This window comes from Rhipicephalus sanguineus, chromosome 11, assembly GCF_013339695.2.
Source record: "Rhipicephalus sanguineus isolate Rsan-2018 chromosome 11, BIME_Rsan_1.4, whole genome shotgun sequence".
Classification (NCBI taxonomy): Eukaryota; Metazoa; Arthropoda; class Arachnida; order Ixodida; family Ixodidae; genus Rhipicephalus; species Rhipicephalus sanguineus.
Genome location: NC_051186.1, coordinates 140,240,990 through 140,265,409, shown reverse-complemented (window position 1 = coordinate 140,265,409; position 24,420 = coordinate 140,240,990). Strand labels below are relative to the sequence as shown.

The 24,420-nt window shown below is 46.6% G+C and overlaps 1 protein-coding gene across 5 annotated transcripts in view; it reads left to right on the top strand.

The window, feature by feature from the left end:
* The window catches only part of LOC119374811 (SH3KBP1-binding protein 1), a 739,328-nt gene that overhangs the window by 473,066 nt on the left and 241,842 nt on the right, over window positions 1–24,420 (top strand). For all 5 annotated transcript variants that reach the window (XM_049411036.1, XM_037645000.2, XM_049411037.1 and 2 more), the window contains 2 exons: window positions 12,377–12,547; window positions 20,547–20,702. In XM_049411036.1, coding sequence (XP_049266993.1) covers window positions 12,377–12,547; window positions 20,547–20,702 — 327 coding nt within the window. The remainder of the gene's footprint in view (window positions 1–12,376; window positions 12,548–20,546; window positions 20,703–24,420) is intronic.

Sequence of the window (24,420 nt, the reverse complement as noted above, 5' to 3'; positions counted from 1 at the left end):
AAGGTACAAACATAACCGACCACATATTGAACAAAACGTCTTCACTTCAAGCGGGAATGCGCTAAAGTACATATGCTCAGTTCTTAACGCAATGAAGAAGGAAACTTATAATTTGACCGCAATGTTATCCTGCATGCACTTATCTGGGCACAATCAGCTACGAATAAAAAGTAATTGCGTTTACATTTTGTAATAGGCTATGTGCGAAAACCGCAGTAAGCCTGAAAAATGTTTTAGGTGGCATGCTGAAGCAGAATGTTTGTATGAATTCCGAACATGAGATGTGTTTTCTGTGTACCGTGTTGCCCGTCACAAGCTGTGAACACTATCACATATCGGCTACATAAGGTGTCCCAAACGATATAAATGTTTTCCATACCAATTCTTCGTGTAGCATATATGTGGGCGTCACTCTCAGTGCTTCCTGACGTCGGACGGTAAAGGATGCCTTCATCAGCATTTTTATACGCTCAATGGATATATCTGTATCAGAAGCAGCTTCTCTTTCTAAGGTATGTTAAAGAAAAAAATAAATAGAAGTGAAGGGAAATCTAAAACGAACCTCTGCAATAAAGTTGTACAGTGAAGGTCGCATTTTCAACGCTTTCTACGTTCAGCTATAGAGGGCATCAAACCATGGAATTTCTTTTTTGCAATGAACAGGGGAAAATTGCAATCTGATTTTTTTTTTCTGTGAATTAAAAAAATTGTACGAAGTTGCCCAAAACGTATTACAATTACTTAGCTTTTGAAGCTTTACTCTTAAATAGTGTTGTTTGCCAAGAAAACATGTGTTTGATCTTTGAAATAACTACTTGTTCCACGGGTAAAAGAGCTAAAAATAACAGACTCCAGTAACTCATAACGAGCTCCTACTGTTCACAAGTATACTTGTGTACAGTAGTAGCCATTTGTTCTATAGAACAAATGGCATCCAGAGTGAGACTGGATGCCTTCACACCCCTCAAACATACGCTGCCTTGCAACTGATACATGCAAGCAGTTGTAAAAGCTCTTGAAATGCTTTTTACAAAGAAAATATAAAATATTATAATAAGGCATAATTAGTCTTAGAAATATTACAAATATAGTTTATAGCAACTCAGCCTCATTTATACCATCTTACTTGCCTGCAAAATCAGAACTGCAGATTCCGAAGAATACTCTTCAGCTCTCGTTTCTGCTCCAGCTTTGGTGCTTAGCTGCTTCAGTTTCTCCGCGGCCTGTCGTTGCCTGTACACGTCAGTCCTCGCCTCGCCTCTGACAGGCGAGAGATAAACAAGCCCTAAAAAGCAGATAAAAAGACGAAAGTTGCGAGCAGTTCTATACGTGTGCTATATTGCTTACCCATTTATTCCTTCCACTGAACCGAAGACGTGTTCCGGGGCTTGAAACGTCCCACGCCATGTCTGGATATTTTTTCAGCAATGCACCTACCGAAATCGTTGTACTTCCATCGCCGGACAGCATCTGATGCGTCAGTAATCAATTTTTGTGAACTGCATAGACACATAGCATAGCCTCTGTAAATGCAAACCGGATAATGTGCTGCGCAAAAAATTTCTCAAATAACCTCGCGTTGTAATCGTGACAGTTGGGTTCTTGAACAGGACGGAACGTTGAGCCTGTTGCATGCTATACCATAGTGAAACCTAATAAGACAAGGCACGAACTACAAAAGAAAAATATACCTTAAATGCTGCCTTCCAAAAGACAACTTGTTATTAAAATCGCAGATATCAATGAGCGAGGAGGCAAGTGACATGTGCGCAACACAATACTGACACAAAGAAAAAAAAAAAAAGCACACGTTTTCGGAAATAAAGTGCCTTAATGCGCTGTTTTCCTACTTTTCCGTTCGGTACTTGACCACAACAAACACACCTCTGAGGAATTCACTGGTTCCGCCTTGAACCTGTTTACAAAAGCATGATGACGATTATAATTTTTGTTTCGAACACAGTTATTGCTCCCATAGGAAGTTATCGCCCCCCGCTAAACAAAATAGGCACATTTTGGCGGATAGGCATTTAACAAAAAATGCACATTTCGCACAACCCATGTGATAAGCTAACACAAGAAACCGTTGCAAATCCTTAATGTTTGCTGTCATTGAGTAGGACAGAAAGATAACTAACGTTCTTACCTATATACTCCAACCGTCCGTGAATCGCCGGTGAGTGGCCGCAGTATACACACCATCCGTGGGGAGTGGCTGCTCCAGAACCATCAGACCGTGGCGGGTTTTCTCGCATTAACTCGGCACAATCACAATCCGTGTGCTAGCAACGCCCGCGTTGCACGCGAAGAATGTCTACGGAAGTAAACATGGCAGAAATCTCTGCCTTGCAGTGCCTGAACGGTGTTACAACCCAAAGAACCCGCAACAAACGCAGTCTTTCGGAAGCGCGCCCTTCGAGAGCCTTCCGAAGTAAAGTCCCGTATTCGCCGCAACAGGCGCGGGAAGAAGGCGAGGCGAATGCGCATGCGCCTCGTCATGTTCATCGTTGAGAACGCTCGCCCTTCGGGCAGACGGCGACGCTTATCGCGGCTCCCATATTAGGATTTCTATATGCGTGACGGCAAATGTTTACACGTGTTCGCCGCGGGATTGTAAGCGTGTGATATCCGTTGCACACGCGTACACGGCTGGCCCACGCTTGCACATGACAGAATCACGGCACGCAGCCTTGCCCTCACGCTGACCTGAAGGGACCGCACGCTTACTTTTGGTCACGTGGGGCTTGAAACGTCATCCACGGCTCATTTACATGTGCATCACGCTTAAATTTACAGTTTAGCGTGACATTAAGCATGGTATTTTTTAGAGTGTAGGTCTCACATTTACACCCGACATGCGTTGGAATCTTCATATTGAGGAACTTTGTTCCAAAGCTAACGAGGTGTTATGGGGCCTGAGACGCCACCTCCACTGTGCCTCTCCCGAAATTAAAACTTTAGCCTATAAAACCTTGTTAAGACCCATAATCGAATATGCTAAAGTAGTTGTGGATCCCTATACCCAAGCTAACTGTTTGAAACTCGACAAAATACAGTCTTAGTTCTAGGTTTATATTTAATAAATACCGCCATTTCCATTCACCTACCGAATTATGTAAACTTGCAGAGCTCTCACCTCTACAAAAACGAACCAAATATGAAAGGCTGAAATTCATTTTCTCATTCATAATCACGTTAAAATAAGCCACGACAGTTACTTTGAAATAAAAACGCAAGAAACATCAAGACACAGACACAGTATGTACATACCGCCCCACAAAGTTCATAATGACTGTTTCAGGTACAGCTTCTTCCCTAGGGCGATTCAGCAGTGGCATTCGTTGCCAGATTCGGTTGTGAAAATTAAATCACTGACTGACTTTTTAGAAGCAATAAAACCTATAGTGTACTTTGATGCCATGCGCTAAGATTGTGATGACATGTATGAATTACGTGCTTTGTAACTAGGTTATGATATTCATTATGTGTTTCATTTATGTTTATTTTATTTATGTGTTTTATTGTGTGTTATATTTTGCGCAAAAATATGATGTGTTTCGGCAGTGATGCTGTCTTTCCTTATTTTTCACTGACTAACTTCTCTGCTTAAATCTACTGTGGGAATCGAGCGCGCCCTCCCCTTTGGCGCCTCGTTCCCCAGCTAGCGCGTGTGCTGGCCCCGCGCGGCTCGAGCGCCGGGGACCGCCGTTAATCGGCAGCGCCAGGCCTCTTTGTCTCGTGCGAGCCATGCATCGGCTTCCCGGCGCGCGGGCACGTGTCCGGGCATGCCTGGACATGCTCACGCCACCAAGCTAGCTTACGTCACAGCGCAACGCCGTTCCTCATTGGCCGCCAGTGACAACCCCCTTCCCCCTTGAGCTCGCTTATGTCGGGCGCTGGCTTGCCCGCGGGAGATGCTCTCAGGCTGGCACGAGAGGTTGACGCGCTGCTCTAGCAGGCGGCTTCTCGTTCGTGTGCTCGACTGCTGCCCTTTGTGTGATAGTCGTAGCGCCGCTGGCAAGCGTACTCGATCGGTCTTGCGGAGTTCCCCTTATGGCCTGCAAGCCCGTGACTGTCGTACTGTGCTGCATCTTGGGTTAATAAACCCGGGTTGTTTGTTGGCCTCCTGCCTCGAGTGCCTTTTCTGCGCCGTGCCGGAGAATCGACGAACCCGGCCATAGCGTCTTTGTTCGCTGCAGCAGTGGAGAACGTCGCGTCCCTTGCCGGTCGCCTCGTAGGGTAAGCTTTGTGCTAAACCTATCTCCACACTACATGCCTAGCAATTATGATAGATTTGCTGTATGTATATGTGCTGCGAAATGATATGTGTTCCAGTAGTGAAGGTTCCTTTTCTTATGTTTCTGTTATGCACATTTCTGTTTAATATGATTCCATTCCACTCCTGTAATAGCCCGCCAAAAAGGGCTGACAGTATCAATAAATGAATGAAATGAAATGTACTCTTCTGTCCCTCCTATGTGGACCCTTACTGGGTCTGCAGTATGTTCTAAATAAATAAATAAAAAAATAAATTTGTTATAGTTTGCAATTTTAATGTACACATCACACAAGCAGACAAACTTGCTTGTCCTTCTGCGTAGGCACCTATGTATGAGCACTGTCATGGTCGTCTCCTCAGCTTGGTAGATACCACAATTGCCACAAGAGTGGCTGAGTGCATGACGACTACAATTCGCAGGTCATGACATGAAAATCGTGTTGTGTACGTCATGAAACCCTTTCCACCAGTCACATGTGGCACACTTGCATAATACAGCCCGTGCTATACGGGTATGCACCACAGGTGAATCACAGTCTATGACAGTGAGAAGACACTTTGGAAATCTTAACTCAATAGCGTGAAGGAGCCTGTGATGCAGAAAATCTGGTACTGGCATCGACAGCATTGTACTTGAACGATAAATCTTGATGGAAGCAAAGAATAAAAATCACGGCTCCAGCCAGAATAAACCCGGGCATTCTGCATGGGATTCAGTATTCTACCACAGAGCTGCTCCAGTGCTTCAAACTGCCTAGGAAAAAGACCTACACAAGCGTCATTTTTTTTTTTTCAGATGCCACAGATGGGGCTATTTCGCACAAAGAAATCACAAGGGAAGGGTTAAGGGGAGCGCAAACTCTCGACTGTTTATTCCAAATTTACAAGCGTCATGTTGGGGCAATGCGTTGCTCGAATCAGTCGACCACTGCTAGTTATGATATGCGCATCATCGCACTGTAGCGTGCATTTAGTTGCAAAAATATTGACATCGCTTCAACATGATTGCCAACAGTACTTTGGAACACCTTTTACAGTAGTGGCGAAAACCGGGCTAATTGGTACATAATTTAAAACCTGAAAAAAAACAGTGCAGAGACAGGACGAAGGAAAGTGACACGAGGACTGGCGCTGACTGCCAACTGAAATTTTTTTGACGACACCAAGAATATGTAGATAGACGAAAGAATAAAAGACACGATTGGGTTACACAAAAAATTTTGTCACGTGCGTGACGTCAAATAGCTGATTACTTTTTCTAACAGATCGAGAGACGGCACACTTATACATTGATCACCCCTTTGGTGGATGACAAAGGCCTGAAATATCTCCCGCGCGCGCCTTTGATGATAGCATTTCAGGATGGTGACGTCAGACAGACTGGGGGTGCACCCAAGCCTGGCACAATGAGTGTGCCAGGCTTGGGTGCCGCACAAGCACTGCCGTACACTGCTGCACAAGCACGGAATTTCATACACGACGCATGCCGCGCACTCGATGAATGGTTTGGCGTGCCTCTTCGAACAGCTCACTCTGCCAATATGTGGACTACTAAATTTTCCGAAAGACTTCGATTCACCTTGTAAAGCTTGACTCAATGGGAAAAATTCAGCATAGCTGTCACTCACGGACTGTTTCGCATGAAATCGATTCTTACAATGTGTGGGATCTGCCGGAATTTTTTTCCTAAGTTTCTGTAAGGGAAATAGTCGTGTCATCGTGCAGTGATAAGTAGACTGGACTAGACTTTGTGTCCACTGTCAGTACAGGTGATGTTTAATTTAAAACATTTATGGCTTTACGACCCGAGCTTTCACCTTTACTGCCAGTATGCGGAATTACAAGCTTGGTAGGCTGTTGCAGGGTAGTTGCCGTGGCTGATCTTCCTGCCCGAATACCAAAGTTAGTTTTCCATACACTGCCCTTGGTTTAGTGTGTGAGTGCGATCTCTTGGATAATAATAATCATACAGTCGAACCCGTTTATAACGAACTCGAAAGTGCCGCGAAAACTGGTCGTTATATCAGTAGTTCATTGTAAATGGACTAGCCCTCAAAAACATGCATTTAGCGACGCAGCCACTTTTTTTTCTGCGCATTTTTATTGAAAAGTGCTAACAACTCCTCCGGTGAGAAGTTAGGCCTTTTCGTGTTGTGAAGCGAGGCCCGCTGCGTGCACGAGTGAAATAAACCGCCTTTGCAGTGAACCGACACCGTTTCACTGAACCGCGGTACCGCTACGTGGAGCCGATCATCCCTGGCTAGTTGCGTGCAGCGCGTCGCCTACTCGGCTCACGCCATCACTGCCCGGCCACTTGCATTTGTACGCGCATTTGTGCGCACGGGTGCGGCGAGCGGCCTGTTCGTTCAACGTGGCGAACAAGCATTTTGCAAGCAACGCGTACTATGTCTCCGCGATGCTCTGACGGCCCTGCACGACAGCGCGGCGCGCTTGGGTTGCTGCCTAATAAAACACGCAGTATACGCTCGCTGTAAGTGCATCGACGTTTCTCGGTGCCCGTGTCACTCAACAACAGCGAGCTAGTTTCGTTTACACGAAGCGACGCGCACTTTATCTCGCACGGCGCGGCGGCGGCGGCGAACTTTCGAATGGCAATGGCATTGCGCGCTTGTACTGCTTGTACCGCCGTCACCCCGAACAGTTTACGCCACACGTGCAGCCGAGCCGATAGCTGCAGATGAGTGTGATAAGGTTGTCGGCGATAAATCGTAATGGCACGTTCATCGCCGGCCGCCACATCGCCTTCGCTCTCTTCTGCCGTGAAGGAATCACCGCATCAAGGAATTAAACCAGCCGAAAACAGACGAACACAGGAACACAAGTGTTCGTCTGTTTTCGGCTGGTTTAATTCCTCGATGCAATGCACCAACTAGCCCAACAACGAGTTCTACTAGAATCACGTACCGCAATCGCGCGGAAGTCGTAATCATTGATCGGCCGGTCTCTGCCGTTACCGAAAAGATTAAATACATTTTGCGGCACATTGTGACGTCGACGCACTCGCAGTGAACATTTAAGCGCCGAAAAGTTATCGCGGTCATCGCTTATTGCATTTTATGGCTTCTTGCGTTCCAAGGCATAGGTTCATCGTAGGCGGTCGTAGCTGCAGAGAACGGCGCCAGGATAGGTTGCCGTGTGAAAGCTGACTGCAAGGCTTCATGCTGCCTACTATTTCTTTGTTTCTTTCTTTTTTTTTTTTGTATTCCCCACTGCCATTCTGCCACTGAAGAAACGACTGGAAAGCGAGCGACCTCGCTCGTAGCGTCCGAAAGCAGCGCGTGCGGTGCTCGCCGATCTCGGGTATCTTCGTCACGAGTAAACTGGACCGCGGCATGCGCGAGCGCACGCCTCTCATGCTTTAAAAGGCCTACTTTAACTTTTTTTTCGCCTTGTATATGCCATATTTCTACCGCGACCGTGTCTGAAGTGTTCGTTGTAAAAGTAGGAGGCTTTGAAAAATGTTCGCTATATGTGGACGCAATTTCAATGGGTAGCATAGGAAAATCCTAAGTGCACCGAAATATGGTCGTTATAACCGATAGATCGTTATATCTGGGATCGTTATAAGTGGGTTCGACTGTAATAATGTCTGGGGTTTAATGTCCCAAAACCATGATATGTGTATGAGGAATGCCATAGTGGAGGGCCCCAGAAATTTCGACCACCTGGGGTTCTTGAACGTGCACCTACATTTAAGTACACAGGCCTCAAACATTTTAGCCTCCATCGAAAATGTAGCCGCGGCGGCCGGGATTCGATCCCGCGACCTTCGGGTTAGCAGTTGAGCGCCATAACCACTAGACCGCCGTGGCAGGTCGATCTCTTGGATGATTGATCTTGTCCAGGGCAAGCTTCACGTGACAGCATGCCAAGCCACAGGCTATGGCTAATGAGTATGAGCTGTCTCTTCTGCAGCAGCTGCGGGCAATCAAAGTTGCTGTTTGGTATCTAGTCAATAAAATTCCTTGTGTAGGCTGAATTAGGAAAGGGGGCAAAGGCATCGTCAATGAAAGTGAGGGTGTGTATGGCATGTGCAACACTTGAATGGCAGGTCACGATCACCATGCTTTCAACATCGCGTGCGAACCCTAGAAATCGAACAAGGTGTCGTGCATCATGTGAAATTTGGGTCGCTATTTGACATATTTTTGGTGTAGTACGGTCCCACAAAGAAGTTTGCATGATCGAGGAGGTCAGAAAAGATAGTTGGTGACTGTCTATAATATTTTTGTGAGATCACCTTCTTCTGTAAACTTTCTTTCTTGCTTTGATTTTGTCAGCAACGTGGATCCTGTTTGGATGTTGACCTTTGAATGCTCGAGTGTTTAAATGGATGCAAACAATCCGGTTGCATGCCTTTACCCTCGGATGTGTGCGGCAGCTTACTCAGCATGTTTTGCACATGTGCAGCCTTTGAAAATGTGGTGGTTGTAGTGCAGTACTGCTTATAGTCGGATATTCGTGACTCTAGTGAAGCAGCAGTTTTGGTGATTGTTGTTTAAGGTCATTGTGGTAGAAAGAATGATGCATTTGATTGCATATATTCCTTGTTGTAAGAATTTTCGCACAACGTTTTTGCTTCATTGCACAATTTTATGGAGACCAGACCAACCACAGTTTTAGAAGTAGTTTGACTGGACTGTTTCTCCGGTTGCCATCAGAGGACAGACATGCTTCACAAATTGATTGTGTGAGGGCACACATTTACATTGGTAATCAAATGGCACCAACCTATAACCATGAGACTAAGGGAACTTACCAAAGAAGGCTGTTTTCACTTTGGTCATTGTCACATATAGAAGGTGACAAAGAAAATGTGATAGAAGAATAGGAAGACATCAAGCGTAGCCTGACGTATAACCGTACGACGAGAAGAAGAGAAAAACGAAGGAGAAGATATAAAAGAGAAGATGACGTGGGCATCGGGGCCCTGGGTGTTCGATCGGAAGCGCGTGAGGCGGGCACGAGCGTCGCCGGCCTGTGTTCCCGGCGCTCCGGCTCCCTTTGTTCTACGGCATCACACCGTAGTCTCGTGCTTCATCGCTCTACGGCATCGCACCGTAGTCACCGGCCGTTCAAGGACACGTCCTAGGAACTGGACGGCCGTAACGAACACTCGCAGCGGCCAGGGAGCGTCATCGGCTTGTGTCCCGAGCGCTTCGTCCTACGGCACCGCTCTGTAGGCTTTGCCTGAGCCAGTCCTGTTCCCGGGAAACGCTGGCCAGCTCAAGTACCTGCGACGCACAGGTCACTGAACTCCAAGCCTCCGAGCTTCAACCACAACGCCAGCTCGCGTTCTGCAACCGGTCAAACTCGCCCCATCGACTCGGACGCCGGTGATCATGCCACTGTCTTCTCAACGCCTCGTCTCATCATGCATCGGCACAGAACGCCGTGAGTTGTTTGAGCGAAGAACGCTTCCTACTGTATGGATGTTTGTGTCCTTAACTTGTTCTTTTTGTCATAGCTTTGTTTAGTGCCGGTATGTTTTATATGTTTGCAGTGGCTTGGGGTAACAATGTGTGTTTTTCTATTTGTGTGTAATTAAAATAGGTGTGTGTAACGCTCTTGCCTCCTCCGTTCCTTCTGGTCGACTGTTGTCCGGAGATCCGTGACAAAAATAAGTGGCGAGCCTGCCAGGATCCTTTTTCTTATTTTTTGTTGTGGGTCTCACGGATTTCTATTCGCCAGGGAGGATGGACTTGACGAAGATCTTAGAGTTACCAGTAAAGCTTGGTTTGTCGAGTGAAGAAGCCATAAGCCTCTATGATCGCGAGGAAAAGAGGCTGAGAGATGAACGAGCGCAGGCATGCGAGGAGAGGCGCGAGGAAAGGCGCGAAGAGGAGGAACGCGAAATCAGGAGGATTGAGTGCAAGAAGGAGTTTATTTTGCGGCAACAGCGGACTTTGAAGGGAGGTAGTAAGATGAGCACAGATGATAGGGGCTTTGTAATAGAGACAGAACCTTCTAGCTCAATGCGAGCGTGTCCCAGAAAAGTTATAGCTCCTGTTCACGCCAGAAGTGATGACCCGTATGTGTACCTGCATCGGTGTGAGCGGACAGCCTTAGGTCAAGGTTGGGAACGTGAACTGAGTTTGGCAAAAACCACAGACTGTAGATCGGACATAGAAATTCCAAGGGTGGAGTTGCTACAGGAATCTGGGGAGCCTGAGGCCCACAGCTGTGGTCCGGTAGAACAGATGATTAGTGACCGTGGAGACTGTAAAAAGGAAAATTGTCTTGTAATTAGCAGTAACAAAGAAGTGGACGCAGGTGTCACTTGTAGATCCAATAATGAGGTTGGTAGTGAACGGCATGCCGAAGATGATGATCAGGGACCTCAAGAAACGGTCACTGCTATGACTGGCGTCGCAGAAATCGAGAGGAGCACTTCGCGGAAAGGAACGCGTCTTGAGGAGAAAAGCACAGGTCATATGCAAGACAGAGTATTACCGGAGCGCAAGAAATTCATTGGCTTGGCTGATAATCACGGGGTTGCTCAGGCAAAGCATCGTAGAAGGAAAACCGCCCCGAAAATTAATCACAGACACCCGAATGTAAAAAGAGATGCGCAAATGCTCAGCCGGGGACGTGTAGTTAGGACACATTATAGAAGAGTTGTGTGGATGCGGCGTTCGATGATTGAGACATGCAATAAGAGCAGGGGTGGTGCTGGGCGTTCGCAGCGGCGCTCAGTAAGGAAATGCCGAAGAAAGTCGCGTAAGGTCTGAAAGAGAAGACTTAAGCTTGAACGCTTATATTGGTCAGCCTGTGCATAGAGCAAACCTATTTCGGTGCTGACTTAACCAATGCGTGCTTACAAAGGTATTTTGAACAATGCAAACTGTGAGTGATTCTAGTGTTTTGGTGAAGTACCCCTGAAACAGCCCAGTGATAAGTTTAGTAGGAGTGTGGTGGTGTTTTAGTGTTAGCTCAAGACAGATCGTGGAAGAGATCGGATTGTTACTCGGGTGAAGATACCGGAGGTTTGAAGCAGTTTTCTTCCAGGGAAAACTCTTGAAGAAGGGGGCCATTGTCACATGTAGGAGGTGAGAAAGAAAATGTGATAGAAGAATAGGAAGACGTCAAGCGTAGCCTGACGTATAACCGCATGACGAGAAGAAGAGAAAAACGAAGGAGAAGATATAAAAGAGAAGATGACATGGGCATCGGGGCGCTGGGTGTTCGATCGGAAGCGCGTGAGGCGGGCACGAGCGTCGCCGGCCTGTGTTCCGGGCGCTCCGGCTCCCTTTGTTCTACGGCATCGCACCGTAGCCTTGGGCTCCATCGCTTTATGGCATCGCATCGTAGTCACCGGCCGTTCAAGGACACGTCCTAGGAACTGGACGGCCGTCACGAACACTCGCAGCGGCCAGGGAGCGTCATCGGCTTGTGTCCCGAGTGCTTCGTCCTACGGCACCACTCCGTAGGCTTTGCCTGAGCCAGTCCTGTTCCCGGGAAACGCTGGCCAGCTCAAGTACCTGCGACGCACAGGTCACTGAACTCCAAGCCTCCCAGCTTCAACCACAACGCCAGCTCGCGTTCTGCAATCGGTCAAACTCGCCCCATCGACTCGGACGCTGGTGGCCATGCCACTGTCCTCTCAACGCCTCGCCTCATCATGCATCGGCACAGAACGCCATGAGTTGTTTGAGTGAAGAACGCTTCGTACTGTATAGATGTATGTTTCCTTCACTTGTTCTTTTTGTGATAGCTTTCTTTAGTGCTGGTATGTTTGATATGTTTGCAGTGGCTTGGGGTAAAAATGTGTGTTTTCTTTTTGTGTGTGATTAAAATAGGTGTGTGTAACACTCTCGCCTCATCCGTTCCTTCTGGTCAACTGTTCTCCAGAGATCCGTGACAGTCATTGCTCAGGGAGACAATTCGTGTTGAGCCAGCTGTTGAACAGGCTAGTTGAATATGTTTTGTCAAGACCTTTCAATGTCCTTGGCAAGTGAATGTGAGGGGGAATTGGTAAGGCACTCATTTTTATTTATGGCTGCCTCGTCTTTGTGTGGTTTTGAGTGGTGTGAAACGTTCACTTCTTTTGCTTCCACACTTTTTGTCTTCCACCAGGTCTGTGTGGCAACTGGATCGAGATAGCATATGGCACAAGTGCTGGTGCAGTGCGGGTGATTGTGCAGCACCCAGAGACAGTAGGCCATGGTCCGCAGCTTTTCCAAACATTCACTGTCCACCGCAGCCCCGTCACCCGAGTTGTCCTCTCCGAGAAGTACCTCATCTCTGGTATGTCAGCAACTGTACACCATCTCTCATGTCGTGGTTAGAAAACCTAGAAGTCACAGTAAAACCTCTTTAATTTAAAGTCATTGATGGCATCCGCAACACTCGTGACAGGTTTCCAAACTAAGAGGGTATTCAAACCAACACAACATAAAAAAATGGGGCCCAGGGAACCTTGGATTCCTGAAAATACTAATCGGAGATGCTAATCTTGCTGTGTCCAGTGGTTAGCAGCTTCAGCAGTCACGACTTCCACCAATCATTGATTCCAGTTATGTTATGTTGAACTGAACTCCTAAAACAAACTCCTGAAAACTGAACTGAACTGAAACTGAAACTGAAACTGCAAAACTGATAAAACAAGCCAACTTGCCTGCACTTACGGAACGCAATCGTGTTTCCTGACTAAAATTCTTATTTCAACTTATCAATAAACATTACAATATTAACATATCTGATATAATTACTTTTTCTTCTTGGTATGCCACAAGACAGAGGCATCACCTAACAATTACCCCATTCAGCGTAAAAAGCAATTGTTTCAAATATTCCTTTTTTCCAAGGACTGTGACTGAATGGAATAACCTGACTAATACCCAAGTTACTCAACCTTCACTGTCTTTATTTGCTGCAAACATCTGTTAATTACCTTCCAATATGACCTCCTTCATGATATGTATTTCTTTTTGCCAAGTTTTGTTTATTTAGTTGTTGTTTTGTATAAGGGCTGTATTTGTATGCGCAATAGCCTAAAACAATGTATTCGTTCGCATACGTATTTGTATTTTTGAAGCAGTGTATTATACCTTGTTTTGTTTTGTTGCTTACATTGTTCCATAATATGTTGTATTTCCACCCTGCTAAAATTCCCTATGGGGATTGCAGTATCTGTAAATAAATAAATAAAAAAAATATATCGGAGCCCTGTGGAGCCACACAGCGATGTTCATGATTTATAGGTGAAGCATTCCAGCCTTATTGATGCCAGTGCGAGAAGTAATACAGTTAAACCTGAATATAACAAACTCAATATAACCAAACTCTCAATGCAGTTGATCCCGAATATATTGAAGGGTACCACGAAATAGTTCAGTATACCATCGGTAATTCGAAATTCAATATATGTGTCATTAGGCTTATATTAATGCACTGCAGATCTCGAAACTTTTTTCGGAAATTGTAACAAGCACTCACATGCCAATTCACTCACATTATGCTGAAGAACAAGGTGAAAACTTCTTTTGGAAGTTGCTGCACTTTATTTCGCTTAAACAATTTTCGCTTTATTTCGTAAACTTGCCTTCCTTCTTGTGCGTCGTGTAAGGAGTGGGTTTCGGCGGGTCTCGTTAGGGTAGCTGGCTCCCGCCGTCGTCCACACAGGCGATGTTTTCCAGTGAGGGGGACGCGTTCTTCCAAGAAGGCATGTCGGTTTATTTATATAGTTACAAGAGAGAGAATGAATGAATGAATATGTTTGTACAGAAGTCTTCGGAAGCCCCTCGTCTGCCAACACCGAGGCTTTGGGAAGCAGTGGCATCAGCTCCCACCAATCAGGTGTCTTGACATCTCAATGCTCCGCCCACAAGAAAGGGGGGAATAATTGGGCCACACAATACTGCCAAATGCGCTTCTTTTGTTATTTTTATGTAACTAGTCCATCGCACGCATAGCCACTGCCTTGCACAAACCGCGCCCTAGTGTCTGGGAACCTTCCAGATTTTGTTAGGATCTACTTATAGGCTTGAGTGCGAAAACGCGAACAGCTGAGATTATTCTGGATCTAACGCGACCATCAGTGATAAGGCTCGAATGTTTGATGCCGCATGTATTAATTCCGACGCGCCTTGCTGCAGATAAGTTTTATTGACAGCCGACGCTCTGTTCACCGCTATCAGTGTACAGTGTGTATTGCTGTAGCTTGACTTCCCGTTTCCCGTCCATAAGTTTGGCCAGATAAAGAGTTTCATGTTGGACACGCCGACTGCTATCTTCATCGATGTCATGACCCCGTGACATCTGGTGGAGGTGCTGTTGCTTCATGTGCCAGACGTCCCCATCAAGCCGTGAACGCAGTCGCAAAGAAGACGTTGACACCATTCCCAACCAGCGAGCCAGCCGCAGACAACGAGGTCAAGCACCAGAGCACCCGATAATACCTGGAAGGCAAAGGCCATGACCATGACGGCGACAACAATGACAGACCCTGTGCCACCACTCGCGACAGTCGTGCTACAGCAACACAGGGAGGCGCCAACGTTCCGCGGATCATCATTTGGACACGGAAAGCTGGCTCAAAGCGTATGACTGCATTGCCGTCTTCAATATCTGGACTAATGAGGACAAGCTACGGCACGTCTACATCGCCTTGGAAGACGCTGCTTGGACCTGGTTCTAAAACCAAGAACGAAACCTGACAACGTGGGACATTTTTCGCACCAGTTTCCTCGCCACATTCACGAGCGTCATCCGCAAGGAGTGGGCCAAGGCTTTGCTTGAAACCCGTGTGCAGATGCCGAATGAAAACATGGTGCTCAAGAGATGACCAGACTGTTCCGCCACGCTGATCCTACCATGCCCGAAAAGAAAATAGTTCGCCTCCTCATGCGAGGAGTTAAGCAGGAACTCTTCGCAGGACTGATGCGAAACCCATCGAATCGCATTCAAGGATTTGTCTCGGAAGCGACGACTATTCAGAAGACGCTTGACATGCGCAACCAGTACTACAATCGTTGTTCCATGCCACACTTGAAGGAAATGCAACGGATCTGCTCCAATGACCATCATGAGACGATTAAAGCAATCTTGCAGGAGGAGCTGCGAAAATTCCTGCCTTCATCGCAGCGTCAACTGGATTCCATTGCTGACGTCGTGCGCCAGGAGATCCAGCAGTTGCTTGGTACCCCTGAACCACTACAGCCTCAGCCGCAAGCCATGAGTTACGCTGCTGCAGCCCGACGCTAAGCTCCCCCTCCGTGCTCACGTCAAGACACCGCATCGACGCACTGCCATCGCCAGACACCACCAACGCCGTACCGCTCACTTGTCGGCCAGCACTTTACTTCGAGGAAGACCGACATTTGGCGCACCCCCGACCACTGCCCGCTCTGCCACCATAGCAGAGAAGCTGGCCACACCTGCCACCGCTGCCAGTACTGACAGATGGGACTGCGTGGGTTCGCTACTGAAGCGCTGTGTCCACAGCAGGGTGAACAACCAGTGACATCGCCGACTATCTTGCAGGAGCGCATTGGACTAGGACTTTCCCGATCGCTGTCGCCAGGCTGCTACGTCTCTCCCCAGCGCCGACCATACACTGGCCCAACGCAGGGTCGGTCATCTAGCCCGTATCCAGAAAAAGAACAGCAACCGATGGAGGTGCGGTTGCTGTACAACAAAATATCGAAGATCCTCCACCACCGATGACTCTGCGATGAAATCTTAAAAACACGACGCAGACCAGACTGAGCCCTGAGGACGAAACCTCGGGGCTCGAAGAAGACGCGTCAACGCGATGTAGAAGTACCGGGGCAAGCCAACCTAGCCGTGATCTGATGCCGCGACCTAATCGCAACGCAAGATGACGGACTAGCAAGCAAAGAAGTCTCACGTCGCAGCTACGTGCAGCATCCCAAGAAGCACGCTGGGTACGATATTTAAGAACAAGCCCAAGGTTGGAGCCAGGGCAGACTATAGGCTTCTGGCATTCAACGAGTACGCAGAGCTGCTTATGAAGCGTTTGAAGCGCTGTTTCACCGATGTCGTATTTGTATACCAGTGTTGTATGGAATGGTGTTCCAAGGAATGATGTTCCGGGAACTAGTTCTTTTAGGGAGGAATGGCACCATTCCATTTAGGAACGGTGGAACTGTAACGGTAACTAGTTATGTTCGCGAAGGAATGACGGAGGAATGACGTTCCTTCTGTAAACATTCCACGGCATTGAACAGGCGCATGTACGCAGCACGTCATGCAGAGGAGGGCAGATGGGCTACTGCGCGAGGCGCAAGAACCTACCGCTTGCCTGTTACGTGGCTATGATGCGTCCTTCTTTGCCCTTCAAGGCGCCCGCCTGGGGCACAGGGAAGCGCACGTCGGCGAGAATGACCACGTGCGGGAAGAACAGCTAATTTTTATTCTGTTTATCTGAGCCAGTCTGACAGGGGCCGTTCTGGAGTGGAGTACATTTACTTGACATTCGAGAATCATCGAACCCTATTGTAATACCCCTGTCACACGGCAAATGTAATGTCATTTACAAGAAATGACATTAGGTGAACTTAATGTCATTTTACCTGCCTGCTGTCACACGACGAAAACAAATGACATTTTAAAATGATGACCATGACCTTAGCACTCCGGAGCCGTGACGTTGGGAGAAATAAAAATCTATTAAAACTTGCATCTCACATGCGTGTATCCTAGAAAATAATTTTCTATCACTAAAAAGCTGCTCGAAGAATATAAACGCAGCCATTTTACACAACTTGCCACAGCTGTACGACACAAACGAAGTCAAGCCAAGAACCAATCGAAAACCAACATGGCCGACGATATGACCGGGCGTGCGTACAGTGAACTAAAGCGTGCGAGCACGACTGACACTCCGGCTGCAGAAATGAGACGGCGGCAGCTAATTAGTGTAGTCACCACCTTGATCACCAAAACACGTGCAATCGGACGATCAACACCCGCGATACGGGCAACAGCAAGAGAGCACAAATGAAACATGGCCGGCGTCCAGCCGCTGTAGTTGAGAGTAGCTTTCTTTTAGAAACTTTCGCGCGTGCTGTTACGTGATCAAACCAGTAATAAGTTAATCTAGTAAAGAATAAGATATTTAAGAATTACAAAAGTTACGCATACATAAGTCAACAGTTATCTCCCTAAAAGGTCCCTGGTGTCGAGACTACGCATTCGGTCCGAAATCGAATGCGAATGTGTTTCGGGAACTCATTCGACTGGAAATGTCATTTTCATCGAATGGCATTAGTTTCCCCGTGTGACAGCAAACAAATGACATTACAAACGAATGACATTAGCTGTAAATGACATTAGATTTGCCGTGTGACAGGGGTATAAGACCACCACCAGGAAAGGGCGCGCTATTTTTTTTTACCTCGTTGGCTATTTGTTCGGCCAACTCGAAGTAGGTTTCATTTTTTTTTTTTTGTGGCTGCATCGGGTGGTTCTGCTACGCGTCCCCATGACATATAGGAAAAAGTGGGGGAGCCGACTTACAGTAGTCGAGGTGCTGTGTGTGGTTCCGCGGAGTTTTAACACTGTGTGTTTTAGGTAACACGTGTTACCTATTTTCATATGAAATATACTATCTCGATGATTAGTGCAGTAGGCGGTTTTATCTGGCTTTACTATGCGGCAGTGTTGTCGGTAACACGTGGTGTTTTTCGTGGCTTTATATTTGCAATCGACGCAAAATAAAGCTTAGTTGCGAGTGCGCCTCTTTCCTCTCACCTTATTTCTTAGCATTTTTACGCAGCACTACACCCGAACCTGCAATTGGTGGGACTAATGGTTGAACCAGGCATAATGGAATAATGAACCAGGCACGCGCAGACTCTTCCAGTGTAAAGTAGACTCACTGCAACTTCGCGTCGTCATTCCACTTGCTGATGGTCGCCACGCACTCGAACTGTTCCAGCCAGTCCTCGGGGTCGTCGCGCGGCGTTCCGCAGAATTTAGGGGGTTCACGGGGTTGCTGCAGTACGACGGCTGTTAGCAACTGGGCTTCAGTCATCTTGACAGGCCGGGCTTCTTTTGTGGCGGGTGGTTTTTCTGGAAGGAGGCCGTACTCAGGGGGAAGTCCTAGCTGTCAGCAGCTTCTTCTCTGGCCGTCTTCCTTTGCTTGGTGAGGACTGGTGTCACGGCTGCACGAGGGGGTACTGAACATACCCAGCACATCCACCAGATGTCACGGGCGTCGTCGTCACTGGAATCCACAGAAGACGAGGGTGTGGCAGACAAGCTTTAATATTAAGGAGACGGACTTCTGCCTCTTGCTTAGGAAACACAAAAAGAACACTAACAGAATCAGAGCGGCGTGCCCATGCAATGCTGCCGTTCCACCAAAGAACAACGCACAACTTACGTGCTGCCAGTTATTTAAAGGCCAACTCCGGCGATTTTTCGAGGTCGATGGATCTCAATGAAATTCGCTGGGTACGTTCCTTTGCACGTTTCCATCATTTATGCCGAATTACAGGCTTGAGACATGCGCAGATTGTTTGCGAATAAATTTTAAAGATTGTCTGCGAACGCCCTCCTGGCTTCCCACAATTATTGGCAACATTGCGTCTGTGACGTCAGTATTGGGAAGGCGGTGGAAGTGACGCAGCCGAGGGCACCGCTAACTTCGGCGATTCGGCCTCTACAGCGAGCGTCTGCTGTGCACAAGGTGACAGACAGCGTTGGTTTGGCCGGCGCTTCGCTGGTCGTCCCGACTGTCACAGTTTTCATACTCCGCGCCGGCGTGACCGGCATGCCTTGCACGACTTCCGGTTCGTTCGTAACAATGTCTACATTACGTAGACAGTCACTCGGTTGGGTTTCGGTTTCGGTGTTGCGCTTTTTTGCTTATTTAAAATTATTCTCCAATTTGCCGAGTATTTCTGCTATCGGGCCCATAACAGGAGCGTCTCAGGAACATAAAAGCACCCTTACTTTGACATGGCCAAAAAATCGCCGGAGTTGGCCTTTAAGCGCTGGGAAAACAACACAGAACATGCGCACACGTATCATCACATACTGCACTGTCTGATATGATGGGCCCATCGGAAGTTAATCGTAGTCCGCTCTAGCCTATCTAAATGATGCGACGGCTGTCCTCGACAGTGGCAGATGCGAAAAATGGCATGGCACGTGGCAATACTGACTTGTACCCCCAAGCACAAGTCGTGGAAGAAATGAAACTAAAAAGAAGCCCAGTATTGCAGTGAAGTCACCTTCTCTGCATCATCGCGAAGCAGTGCCGTGAAGCCGTGAAGCTGGCACAGGTCGCACTTGTTCGATTCAGCTTGCAATGTCACGAAACAGAAAACATGGCCACCGTAAATGGACATGCCGTAATTCAGGTTGTCGCCTTGCTTTTATGCGATATTAGACCGCAGCTATTTTGTTTCTGCAGTGTGCAACGGTTTTCCATGCTGGACATTCAGTGGACTGAGTGAAAAGCAAGTGACTGAATAACAGAGAGCTGAGCTAGTTGGTACGTGTTCATGTAAAAAAAAATCAGGGCCTGCAAAATCGGGCACAACAGAGAAATGAAGACACCACAAATGCCATCTAACAACTGTAGAGGTGCACAGTGGCAGAAAAGAAGGAACAAAAAATTGGCCGCGTATCTACGTGCTTCGCTGTAAATGTCGCCGAAAGACGATAGTCTTGTGCCGGCCGTACTATATCAGTCCTCGTCGTCTATGTTGAATCGCCGCATCTGGCTCATAGCGTCGCATTTTCAGCCCAGCCTAAGAAACATTAGGGTCTTTAGTAATTTATCTATGTATTTTCTAGTAAAGGAACACACCACCTATTACTTATGTATTGATGTAGTGCCTCAGATATGCGTAATATTTGCTTTTTGATCGACAGTAATCACAAGTATGAGCGGCCGTACCAGTTCAAGATGGCTGGGCGTTCAGAAAGTGGGTAAACTTTGGCCGGCTGGCTGAATCGGGTGACAGACAGACAAACATAAAGACAGACAGACTGAAATTTCTGCGTTTAAGTTCCCCGAGAAAGACTATCGTCTTTAAAAACTTATTTGCGCATCTTATCGCATCTTGCCCAGGCAAGATGCGATACCTATTAATCCGGCACACATGAGCGTCTACGTGGAAGGCATTTGATTGCTTCTTCATGTAAGTTAGTTGACGGTTGGCTCACACATGAGCTGCTACTATTATCGATATGCCATGCCTTAACCACTAGACTCATTTCTTCATTCCTGTGCCTGTACAAAACTCAGTGGACATGTCTTTCAATGCAGTGTGCAGCGAGTACAGCCATGTGCGTACATGGAGTGTGACCCGCTTCCGAGGCATGATCTCCACACAGCCAGGGTCAACACCTTTGGCCTCCTTTAAGGTCGTTTCCCTGGAAGACCTTGAACCCTCAGCCAGCTACCCAGCTGGAAATGACTGTGGTGAGCGCTACTTCTTCATACACAGGTTTTTGCTGAATTAATTGTAGCAGATGTTCTCTATGAGGGAAGAATAATGTGAAGAGGTGTAAACAGTGCTACTTGAAAGATGTGGCACAACGTTACGAACGAGAAGAAAGAACACGAACTCCACACGCTGGACAGGAAGCTGTTTTTGTTGCAGGAAATACTAGGCCCATGACCGTCTAGGATAAACCGGATAGCAATGAACTTTGTTTGAAGACACCAATATTTGTGATGAATATTGAGCAGACTATACTGAAAGCCGCGCTCCATGTGCTTTGTTCAAACGATAGTTTTTCAATTTACCAAATGTAGGACTGTATATATGTATGTATATTATTTCTGTTTCTTAAAGGGGTACTGAGACGAAAATTTTCATTTGTCATTTTTTAGCGTCAAATGAAAGGCCCTCAAGAGCTTAGAAAAGGTAGTGCTAAGCGCGAGTGCACCCTGAAAAAGTAATTACAGTATGTTTTTAAAAGCTAGTTTCGATTCCTACTGTACCCTGACGTCACAACACGGTATGAGCTTTTCATCGTGTGCTCGCACAATATATGGTGACGTTTCCACGGCCGCTCCGTACCGTGGCTCCGTTGGTGACGCACAAGCGGCCATTTTGAATGTTTTGGTGACACACAAGCGGCCATCATGAAAGTTTTGGTACCTGACATCATCACAACTAGCCAGACTGCTGCGTGAAGTCACCAAAATTAGTACTATAGCCTGACGTCAAGGTAGTGTCGATGTTGGTAGGTGCGCCATGGAAAAATTGACCTTATTGTCGAAATAAAATATCTTGTCAACGTTTGCTGAGCTTCACACTTTCTCAGAGCCGTCTCCGCATACAGGAGATTTGTATGGCAGAATAAACTCGCCTTCGAAAAAAGGTATCAGTACCCCTTTAATTTTTATATCCCAACAACCAAGTAGAAAGGTGTAGCCGTCACCAGGCAATGGTGACGACTCCTTCATTTATTTTTATTTCAATAAAGAAAGGCGACAGAAAGAGTGCCAACTCCTAACCAATTTTATTCTTCAGAAGCACACCGAATATAAAGGCATTGAAAACATGCGCAGACGTACGCACAAACTGCACATGCAAGGAAAACAGCTTTGCGCATGTTTTCAGTGCTGTTATATTAGTAAATTGATAGTTTTGTTTAGCTGTGCTCTATATACCCTGGTTTTGATCGGCATTTATTTTATTTATTTATTTATTAAATACTGCAGATCAAGAACTGGTCCAAGCTGGACAGGTACAAGAGGCAGGATATAAACAAAAACACACGTGATAACATAAAAATATATTACGAGAAATGGAATTGAAACACCTATTGTAATCTTTATCGCGCTGACAGTAGATGAAAGCTACCTAGAAGGAAGGACACGGGACAACACAAGCGCGGACTATCAACTGTTTATTTTTACAGAATCATGACAAAATCTATACACACAAAGCAAGGGGCGGAGACAACAGAACAAAAAAAAAGCCGAAGGAGAAGTGTCATTCCTTCAGGGCAAGGAAGCAGATAGACCGCAAGACGTGGGTGCTGGATTGAGGATAGCTCCTCTGTTGATGTTTATCTTGCGCATGTGTGAGTGTTTAATTTTTTTTGTTCTGTTGTCTTCGCCCCTTTTCTTGTGTGTATATATTTTGTCATGATTCTGTAAAAATAAACAGTTGATAGTCTGCGCTTGTGTTGTCCCGTGTCCTTCCTTCTACGTAGCTTTCGTCTACTGTCAGTGCTATAAAGTTTACAATATGAACAACTAACTGGCCCTTACCCCAGGGTACCCAGGGTACTAAGAGAACACATAAAAGATAACATGGTCAAAATATTACATTAAATGGAAACATAACACAAATTAACAGTGCATACTTTAGCTCTAAGCAACAGAAAATTGGCTAAGATCAGTGAGCCAGTTCCACTCTGATACAGTACGCGGAAAAAAGGAAAACTGAAACGCGTTGGTTTGTTTACAGAAAGCATTGCAAATTCCAACGGGTTGTGTTGGACGGTATAGAAGCTTTACAAAAATCAAACACTGCATCTACAGTCGACTGCCGATTTTTCGGACGCCGGATTTTCAGGACATGCTCGAAAATTCAGACGCTTTCGCGGCACCGTCACCAGTCCCATAGACGTCAATGTATTAGAACGTCCGAAATTTCGGACGCTGAAACTCTTCCGCGTCCGATTTTTCGGACTTTCTGCCCAAATTGCAGGTCCGAAAGGCATTATTTGAAGCCCCCACTTATGCCGCGTCTATCATCGTAAATTCGAACCAGCGCTTTCGCGAGTCGATCTGTTTGCGACAGTAGCAGAGTCCGAAGGTCAGCTTTGCCGCAAGGCCGGAGCGTTATGGGGTAAAGCAGACCAGCAATTCAAGGGGGCCGCTATCACGGCGCTCTGCGGCGATGTCTTTACGGTAGAGCTATGCGAATAGCAAAATTTTGGGAGCGAAGCGAATTCGAATATTGAAGTGTGAGTGCGAATCGAATCGAATACTTTTGGAATATTTCGAAGTGAAATTGCAGAAGAAAAGTTAGAGAGGATTCCTAAGCATATTTTTAAGAGATAGCAACGTGAAAGTGTTTCTTTTCGCTAGGTTATTCAAGCACTGGCGGGGTGGCGTTTCATAGTTGTCTTATCAAGAATGAGGCAATGTAGAGGCCTAATTCTATTTATGTACATGATTTGGTGCAACCAAAGTGTTGCCGACAACACTTTACACGTGATAGGCAAAGATGCCATTTCCTCAGCCTCTCCTCCTCTTTCAACTTCAGTGGAAGCCCCAACTGATGCGGCAGACAAGGATGTGCTCCCTTCAAGTCCGGAGTTCCAAATCTGCCTCGTAGACATCGATATATAATATCTGAAATTTTGGATGCTAAAAAGCTTCGGCTTCTGATTTGTCGGACTTCCTGCCCAAGTTTCAAGTCCAAAACAGTATTAATTGAGCCCCCACCTCTGCCACATCTTTCATCTCCATGTTGGAACCAGCGTTTCCTTGAGTTAATACATTTGAAACTGTAGCAGAGCTTGAAAGGCAGCTTTGCCGTAATACCGTGGTGTGATGAGGTGAAGCATATAGAAATCTAGGGACCACTTTCAATCGGACGACTGTTTCTTGGCAAAGTTCGACCGCAACGGAGCTTGAAAGGTAGCTTTGCCGCAATACCGGGGTGTGATGAGGTGAAGCATATTGAAAATCTAGGGACCACTTAATCATGAACCAACCAGCCCAAATGCGTACCTTATTGCACTTCCAATCGGACGTTGACTGTGTCTTGGCAAAGTTCGACCGTAACGGAGCTTGAAAGGTAGCTTTGCCGCAATACCGGGGTGTAGTGAGGTGAAGCCTATTGAAAATCTAGGGACCACTTCCAATCGGATGTTGACTGTCTCTTGGCAAAGTTCGACCGTAACGGAGCTTGAAACGCAGCTTTGCCGCAATACGAGAGTGTAACGAGGTGAAGCATATTGAAAATTTGAAGGGGTCACTTTCACTCTGATGTTGACTGTATTTGTTTTTGGGAAGTTTGAATAGTTCGAATAGTAAAACTTTAGTGCGAATCGAATCGAATATTAAACACTATTCGAAAAATATTCGAAATTTCGAATATTCGCACACCCCTACTTTACGGATAAGCAGCCGAAATGCATCGAGGCGTGATGGCGGCAACTGGCAAACA